The sequence below is a fragment of the Equus caballus genome, chromosome 11 (assembly GCF_041296265.1).
Source record: "Equus caballus isolate H_3958 breed thoroughbred chromosome 11, TB-T2T, whole genome shotgun sequence".
NCBI lineage: Eukaryota > Metazoa > Chordata > Mammalia > Perissodactyla > Equidae > Equus > Equus caballus.
The window spans coordinates 44,757,097-44,766,149 of record NC_091694.1 but is presented as its reverse complement, the minus strand read 5'-3'; the positions used below and the strand labels follow the sequence as shown (position 1 = coordinate 44,766,149).

The 9,053-nt window shown below is 45.5% G+C and overlaps 1 protein-coding gene across 2 annotated transcripts; it reads left to right on the top strand.

The window, feature by feature from the left end:
- Nucleotides 1–18: 18 nt before the first annotated feature.
- On the top strand, nt 19–8,396 carry MRM3 (mitochondrial rRNA methyltransferase 3). 2 transcript variants are annotated; one of them, XM_001502172.5, is made up of 4 exons: nt 19–338; nt 594–838; nt 3,343–3,510; nt 5,815–8,396. In XM_001502172.5, exons 1-4 carry the CDS (start codon nt 25–27, stop codon nt 6,348–6,350), a joined length of 1,263 nt encoding a protein of 420 aa, XP_001502222.1. In that variant the 5' UTR covers nt 19–24; the 3' UTR covers nt 6,351–8,396. The 2 variants fall into 2 exon arrangements, with proteins under 2 accessions (XP_001502222.1, XP_023508953.1); XM_023653185.2 differs by having other exon boundaries at nt 198–338; nt 594–780.
- The last annotated feature ends 657 nt before the right edge of the window (nt 8,397–9,053 follow it).

Below are 9,053 nucleotides of genomic sequence, written 5' to 3'. Positions count from 1 at the left end.
ACGTAGCCCACTGCGCCGGGAAAGATGGCGGCGCTGGTGAAGGGCCTGGGGCAGGCCACGCGACCGTTGTTACCGGTGGTTCAGAGTTGGGACCGTGACGCTCGGCGCTGGGTGCGGGCGCTGCGGCGGAGCCCCGTGAAAGTGGTGTTTCCATCGGGAGAGGTGGTGGAACGGAAGCTCAGTCCTGGGAAGCAGCCCCGGAAAGGGGTGTTTGAGGCCGGTCGCCACGAGCAGCGACTGAAGCAGCCGCTTCCTGTGCCCCCATCCCAGACGCCCAGCACCTGGGAAGAGTCCGGGCTTCGCTATGACAAGGCTTTACCAGGGGACAAAAGGCTGAGGTGATGTGTTCGTGAGGCTTGTCGAGTATCCCCGTTTCTCTTCCCGCCCCACAGCGGGACCTTAACCTCTTTCTTCCTCTTGGAGGACTTCTTCCAGGACAACCCGCTGGTTTTTATTGCGCACGGAGAGTCCGGGTGTTTTCCTTGGAATTCGTTTGTTTCTGTCTCTCTGAGCTTCTTCATGTATGTTATAACTAGGTGTGTCTCCGTAACAAGGTTGTTGGTAATTATCCATCTTTTTGTTTCTACCCACAGCAGTGTAATGACAATCGTTAAGTCCAGGCCATTTCGGGAAAAGCAAGGGAAGATCTTGCTGGAAGGTCGCAGATTGATTGCAGACGCTCTCAAGGCTGGTGCTGTGCCAAAAGTTTTCTTCTTTAGCCGTCTGGACTACATAAAGGAGCTGCCCACTGATAAGCTGAAAGGTGTCAGCCTCATTAAGGTGAAATTTGAGGACATCAAGGATTGGTCTGATCTAGTAACACCACAAGGAATAATGGGTCAGTGGTTATACAGTATGTCACTAGAAGTAAAGACCTAGGATTATTTGTCCATACTTGTCTGAGGGCACCAACTTTTTTTGTTTTTTTTTGGTTTTTCTCCCCAAACCCTCCTAGTACATAGTTGTATATTTTAGTTGTGGGTCCTTCTAGTTGTGTCATGTGGGATGCGGCCTCAACATGGCCTGATGAGTGGTGCCATGTCCCTGCCCAGTATTCGAACCAGCGAAACCCTGGCTGCCAAAGCAGAGCACGCGAACCTAACCACTCGGCCATGGGGCCGGCCCCAACAAATTTTATTTAAGCCGAATTCAAAATACTATTGCCTAGTCTTTTCTTAAGACACAAAAAAATATATTTCTCAAATCTGTGCATCCTATAGTATTTTCAGTGGGAAGTGAAGTCAGTTTTTTGTCATCATTTGTATTGTGACTCTTTGTAATCTCTAGGGATAGACACTGTTCCTCAAACCTTACATTTTTTAGGTCACTTCTTCAGCCTTCAATGTCCAACTAAAAATTAAGAAAATGTTTACCAAAAGATTTAGCCCTCTATTTCCACAAAACCTCCGCTGGGCTGGTAATACCTGTCTGTCATTGACCCCCTTCTTCTAGAAACAGATCTGAGCAGTAAGCTGCAATTTATTGCCTTGTTTAACCCATTGAACAAGAAACTTTGTCTTCATTTGACTGAATCTAAATTACGATTCTAATAGACTGTGGTGTCTGTTAGCACTTAATCTTCTTTCTAAATATGGAAAAACTAAATTCTTTACACTTTTTTGACATTGGAGTTATAGTTAAGATTTGAGCATTGACTGGTAGTAAGTATAGAGGTTTCTCTTGGATAGCAGGGGACAGTTGGGGCAGGGGGAGTGATCTTCAAGATTCTAACGTTTGGGGCCGGCCCTGTGGCCAAGTGGTTGAATTCGCACGCTCTGCTTCGGCGGCCCAGGGTTTCTCGGGTTTGGATCCTGGGTGCGGACATGGCACCGCTCATCAGGCTATGTTAGGGCAGTGTCCCGCATCCCACAGCTAGAAGGACCCACAACTAGAAATACACAGCTGTGTACCAGGGGGCTTTGGGGAGAAAAAGGAAACATAAAATCTTGGAGAAAAAAAAAAAAAGATTCTAATGTTTAGCCAGAGCCTCTCATACTAGTTGTGCATGTGTATTCCCTGTAGTGGGCTCATGGTGCAGCTATTAGTTGGGAGAGGAAATTCTGGGGATCATCTCTTATGTCTGTAACCCAGCAAATCACAGGGATCTGTGCCTCTGTGCTCAGAATTCTCCCCTAGGTGGGGACTTAGACTACTAAAGTCCTCCACACACTCTAAGTTGCTGTGATCTCTTTAGCTACACCTCTCTAATCATTACTCCATGCTACAGTGAAAGTATTGCTCGTTTTTACCGTGCTTGCCACTTTGGGCGTGTAGCCAACCCATCCTGGACTTCTTTAGCCCCCTTCGTCATTATAACTGCTTTCATCATTTAATGGCTTTTAAGTATATGTATTATTTAGCTTATCGTTATCATGTTTTGTTTCAGATCTGAGAGGGTGGGGTAAAAGCAGAAATAGATAAGATCTAGCAGTACCTGTCAGACTTAAGGCACAGCTCCAAAATCCAGTAATTTAGTGGAGCCTCCAGAAGTAGAGTGTTCTTATCATCACAGCTGTTCAAGTAGAAATTAAAGGACTTCTAAGGCCCCCTGCCCCAATGAATGGTCTTGTGGCTCTGTGACTCTTAAGTGCAGGATCTTTTTACTGCTTACAGTTGCCTGATATCGTTCCATTGCCTTCATTCATGGGTTAGGTACAGGTATTTATGTGTTCTTGGTGTGAATAAACTAGAATAGCCTGTGAGCAGCACAGTTTGGCAGTATCTGTTAACATTAAGAGTGCCACATGCCATTTATCCATTTCATTTATCCACACGCCATAAAAATTCGTTTATCCATTTTTCCTTGGGAAGTGTGTGGACATATGCACAAAGAGTCATACAGGAATGTTCATTGCAGGGTTGTTTATAATAGGGAAAAACTGAAAATAAACTAAATGTCAGTCAGTTGGGGAAGAGCTAAATAAATGTGGTACATTTGTGTTACAAAATAACATGCAGCTGTTAAAAGAATAAGTAGCTGTGAATGTATTGACATGGTAAGTTCTCTAAGACATGTTATAGAGTTAAATTAGTTACAGAATGATACATAGAGTATGATTTTTTTTTTTATATATAAAAGAAAAAAGCACATATATATGGGTAGATGTTCATATATGTGGGTAGATGCATGAACAAGTTGTGAAAGAATACATTCCAAGATTGAAAACAGTTATGGGGGGTGTGTGTCAGTGGCAGGACTTTATGTTTGAATTTTTTCAGTCAGAATGTATTCATATATTATTTAGGTAATTAAGAATATAGACAGAATAATAAATAAGTGAAAAGTCCAATTATTCCCAATGCCCACATCAGACAAGGGAACCACCTGTTTTGTTTCCTCAGGGATTTTTGCCAAACCTGACCATGTTAAGATGACATACCCAGAGACTCAGCTTCGCCATTCACTACCCTTATTGTTGATTTGTGACAATCTCCGTGACCCTGGGAACCTGGGGACGATTCTGAGATCTGCTGCTGGGGCAGGCTGCAGCAAAGTATTACTCACCAAGGGTAAGAGCACCTGTTACTGGGTGGATGGAGTGGCCATTTGTAAGTGAGCTGGCCCAGTGGGCAGACATGCATGGATCTGAATCTTGTATCTGCCCTTACTGAGTTAGATGTCCGTGAGCAATATTCTGAGTGTCAGTTTCCTCATCTGTAAAGTGGGCGGAACAGAATCTACCTAGTAGGGTTGTTTTAAGGATTAAGTGAGATGAGGCACATAAAGTACTTAGCACTGTGCCTGGCATACAGTAAGTAATTCAGCAAATATTAATTAGCTTTTAAAATTATTTTGACACCTGCTAGGTTATTAAAGAAACAATTTAAAATCAATCAGAGAAAGAAATAGATGCCAGTTTTAACACTTGGTTTCAAATCCTTTATTTAATGGTCTTGAGTTCCCAAATTGTTGGGATTATGAGACCTTTGTAAATCTTGACGTTCTGAATCCTGTGAAAGGAATGCTATCTGTTAAGAGTGTGATTATGAAATCATGATGTTTCCCTTAGCTTCAGAATGGGTCACACACCCCCATACAAATTAGCCTCATTACATTTCCATCTCCTCTCATCAGAAATGGGGATTAGTAGGCTTGGTTCTAAACAGACTCCTCTAACAGTTGGGACATGCCTAAAATGCCTATTACAGCTTGAGGGGAGGGTGGGAGGGAAAGGATCATTCATCAGAAGCGCTCAAGCTGCTATTCCGTGTAAACTAATAGTGGCACGCATTGCTGAGACTTGCCTAAATTGCTCCTGCCACTTCTTCCAGTCACGCTTTGTTGGAGTGTATTTCTCTGCTGGTGTGAGAGCTAGGTGCTGGGGTTCCATCATACATACCCCATTTACCCACCTCATTGTTGAGAGTTCTGAGAGCAGGTGTGGTTTTGGAAATGTAGCTATAGAATCCAAGCACTGTGGTTCCCACACTGATGCTGGTGACTGCTGCATAAGAGGGAGGGAAAGAGTAGGGAACACTAGGTGTGGTGCCCACTATCCAGGACATGAGGATGAGGGGAGAAGGCTCATCCTGTCCCTTACTCCCCACCAGGTAGACAGCTCCTGTCATGAGTCTGGGCCCCTTTTCTGTCCCTCCCTTGCCCCCACCCTCTTGGCATATAGCCTGTCTCCCATCTCTCCTTCCCTGCAGTGATTGGGAAAACCCATGGTTGGGGATATGTGTGGGCAATGTTACATGCTCCATGTCTAATTTTTCTTTTTAAATTTGGTTTGCCTACTTAATTTATCCTAAATTTGACAGATTAATTTTTTAAATAACTTGTAATGAGGAGACTCATGCTAACAAGTCAAGGGAGAGTGGTAGATATGTGGTGCGCTGGTCCTGGGAAAGGCGAGGTGTCTGCCAGTGTATAGAAGTGGTTGGGCTTAGCATGTGACTGTACGTAAAAGAATAATTCTTTTAGCCTTCTTACTACAGCATGAGAGAAGGTGTGTGTGTGAACAACAAGGCTGTTGCCTTGCTTCTCCCTGGATTGCTGTAAGTGCCTCTGGTCTCATTTCCCCATCTCGGGCCTAGTCTTCCCTGCTTCAATCCAGATTTAACATTGAAGACAAATGGGTATTTTTAAAACATAAACCAGAGTCTGTCACTACTTTGCTAAAAATCCTTCAATGGCATTATATTGTCTTCTGGATAAAATCCGAAACAACTCAGCCTGGCATACCCAGCCTCCTGGAAAATTGGTCCTTGCCTGCCTCCCATCTCCTCTCCCACCACACCCCCACCCATTAATGGGCCTGATCCACCTTCCTGGACTGTGGTACTCTTCCCCCTGCTGTAACTTTGTCCTCTGTCTGGGCCTTTCTCTGACAAGACCCTCTGGTCCTTCAAGATCCAACTCAGCATCATGTTCTCTAGGATGTTTTTCCTGGTGGCCCTGTTTTGTACAAGGGTTTCTATTACCCTGTTCACGCTTCTTTTACGTCAGTTATTACTGATATTGTAGTCCCCTGTTTAAATATCATCCCGACACCATTGTCCACTGTACCTCAAGCTCCTTGAGGTTGGGGACTTTTAATGCTCTGTGCATCTCCCGTACAGTGTCTGGCACCTGTGGATGGTAAATGTTGAAAAGATGGATAAAATCTGTTGCAGCACCAGCAGGAATTAATCCTACAGTCCCTTTGCTGGACATTGCCATAGGTGGGATGGCAGAAGTCCCAGCTATCAAGAAGGCTACAGTAGGACATTTTTTGCTTTATCGCCTGATCCAGAATTAATCTGATTTACTCTACAGTCCCTTTGTCTGGGAAGGTTTGTAATCTTAATTGGATCCTGTCTTTTATTTTCTAGGGTGTGTGGATGCCTGGGAGCCCAAAGTGCTGCGTGCAGGTATGGGTGCGCATTTCCAGGTGCCCATCATCAACAATCTGGACTGGGAAACAGTACCCAACTACCTGCCCACCGACACCCGGGTCTACGTGGCTGACAACTGTGGTCTTTATGCCCAGGCCCAGACATCTAATAAAGCCAGTGACCATGGCTGGGTATGTGACCGACAGCTCTCGAAGCTTCACAAGTATGAGGAAGAGGTGGATCTAGAAACTGGAGCCAGTAAAGGCTGGCTCCCTGAACTTGAGGTCCAGAGTTATGACTTGGACTGGACAGAGGCACCAGCAGCTGTGGTGATAGGTGGGGAGACCCACGGTGTGAGCCTGGAGTCCCTGCAATTGGCCGAGAACACTGGGGGCAAGAGGCTGGTGATTCCCGTCGTGCCTGGTGTGGACAGCCTAAACTCAGCCATGGCTGCAAGCATCCTGCTCTTTGAAGGGAAAAGACAACTGCGGGTAAGGGCGGAACACTGGAGCAGGGACAGGAGTTCCCACTGAGAGGGGACTGGCAGGCAGTCCTCGGTTTGAGGTTGTCTCCAACTCCTCCTACATTGTTAAGAGGCTGGCAGAGTTGGTAACTGGCTTCCCGGGCCATATTCAGGAGGCAGGAGGTAGGCATGATGCTATTATATGGTTATTGAAAAAATAAGAATTGCCATGAATTTCTGCTTATCTTAAAAAATAACAAAGGTCAAAATTCTTCCTGTGATCTCCCGTCTGCCCACTGATATTTAAATTTATTTGTATCTGTATATTTTCTGTGACAACATAAATAGATGATCCACATGGCTCTCTCCATATGTTTTTTTAAAAATTGTCCACCAAGGAGCATTTTTGTGTCTAGAAAGTTTATGAAGGCATCATCTTGGGCAGGGAGGACCATTTCCTCCACCAGCTGGTGGGTGTCTTGCAGTCACTGAGCACTGGGTATAGGCCTGGCCCCGTCACTCACTTCTCTTCATTGGTCAGTGGAAAATAAACTCCTGTGAAGTAGAGACCAGCAGATGACACTAAAGTTTTATTTCAGTGTGGTCAGTGGGGCTCAACGGCTCTCTTTTCCTCCTTGGCCTAGTGATGAAGACATTGCTGAGAGAGAAGACTCGGGAAGCTACGTGCCGCAGCTGGCGGCACTCAGTAGCCAGCTGTTCTTTCAGCTTGGCTGTCAGTCTCTGCAGTGGTTCATTCAGGCCTTGGCTTAGAGAGCCTCTGTTTATGTATAGCATGATTTTTCCCCCCATTTCTGCTGAAACAGCTGGTAGAAGCAGCATAACTCATAGGTGGTGTTATTTATACCTTCTTAGCGCCTCTGCGGATACCTTTTTGAGGACTCTTTGTTCAGAAAAGGAGGAAACAGTTTTAAAATCTGCAGCTTAACTGTGCATCCGTCAGGAAAGCTGTACTCTTTTCACTAACTTCCTGCCGTAAGTCCTGCTTTAAATAACACTTTTGGTTAAATGTAATGACTCAGTTACTTATTTACATCATTCACCTCTCCTGCATAGCGGAACAGAGCTGCTTAGGAAGATGCCAGTGTTCCTGGAGCTGTGTCAACAGAGGGCTCCTGGGAGGGCAGAGAGGCTGAAGGTGAGATCTTCAGGCCCTTAGGCCCACAACGCTGCAGCAAGACCCTGCTGTTCTCTCAAACCCCCAGGGAACCAGGGCAGGCTGGATCCTTACTCACCAGGTGACAGCCGGGATATAGCGAGGGACATGAGGACAAATGCAGATGATAATTACTGTAAGTCACTATGGGAAGGGGGCAGGTGAGACTGGAGTAAGGGACTTATTTCAAGCATTTTGTAACCACAGAGAATTTGGTTGGAGTTGAGGACAGTAACACACCAGCAGTGTAGTTTTTCCACATCCCTTCTGTACAGCAGCTCCTGGAATGGTTGGATTCCTTGCGAGCCTTTCAGCTGCTCATTCCAGGGAGATCCAGTGAGTTGCCAGCATGCCCAAGAGAAACCATGGCTCTCCTTCCTTCCCCCTCGGCTTCCCCAGCTCCCTAGTAAAACTTTTTCTCGAGGGAAGCAAAAGATGGAGCATGACTCCTGCCCCAAGAGGCAGGATTGCTTTGACGAGCTCGAGGGGATAGGTTTTTGCAGGAACACTCTCTGGTGGGCTATGCTCTCCTAGGCTGACCGGCCAGAACCACTGCTCTGGTGCCCCACTCTGGTCTGCACAAACGTCCCAGGCAAGCAGCCCACAGATTGTTCTTGAGACCCTCTTCCTACCGTCAGCTTTTAGAAGGTAGAAGAGCCTTTATACTGTGCTAAGCCCACAAAGGCTGGGGCCAGCTTCACAGAGCCATAATGCCTGTCACACCAGCCAGCTAAATCTGGGAGGCAGCCCAGAGAACTGTACCACTTGAGTCTATTGACATTCAGTCTCTCTCAACACCTTGGAAAAGTGCTAAAGAAACAAGTTACTAAAAGGAAGCTTGTGTCTTTCCAGCATGAAACCAGTCTCCTGCAGTTTTTGTCCCTGGGTTATTGTTCCTGCTGATTTTTGTTACAAAATAAAGATCAATGAAAGAATAACAAACCTATACTTTGTCCTTCTTCAGAAAAACAAAGCAATGCAAAACAGTATACCTGGCAAGTAATTCTAAGCCTATTTTATCGTTCTGGGTGTAAGAAGAAAGAGAAATTTACATCCATTCACTTTATAGTCAGTGGCTTCTATACTATGCCTTGTGAGTTCCTTGTGTATTTTTGTGGGTATAATTTAGCAGAGGGGAGGGCAAATTTTCCTTTCTTTAAGACTACAGGGGAAGCAAGTGGTGGTGAAGTTCTTGTTTGCTGAGTGATACGGGAAAATCACTATCTTGAATTCTTCTCAATTATGAGGCCAACGTTTGTTCTATCACCATTTCGCCAGGAAATAGGAATAAAAACTGGGAAGTATATGACAAGCAAAACACCACTTGGCTGAAACAGCTGTCAGAAGGTTGGCCAAGCTGCCCCTTGCCTTTGTTCAGTGTAGCTGTACTATGATTTCCTCCACGAGGTGGCAGCCACGCCTCAAAACCACTCCCAACCCTGAAAGGGGCGGGATTTTTCCTGGATTTCAGTTGTTGAAAAAGAGGATGGAGTCAAGTCTCCCTCAAACACAGAGGGCATTTTGCAAGCCATTTGTGCTCAGAGGTGCTGAAGTTGGAGACCCATCCAGATTGCCACTCATTCTCTCCACAGAATATTA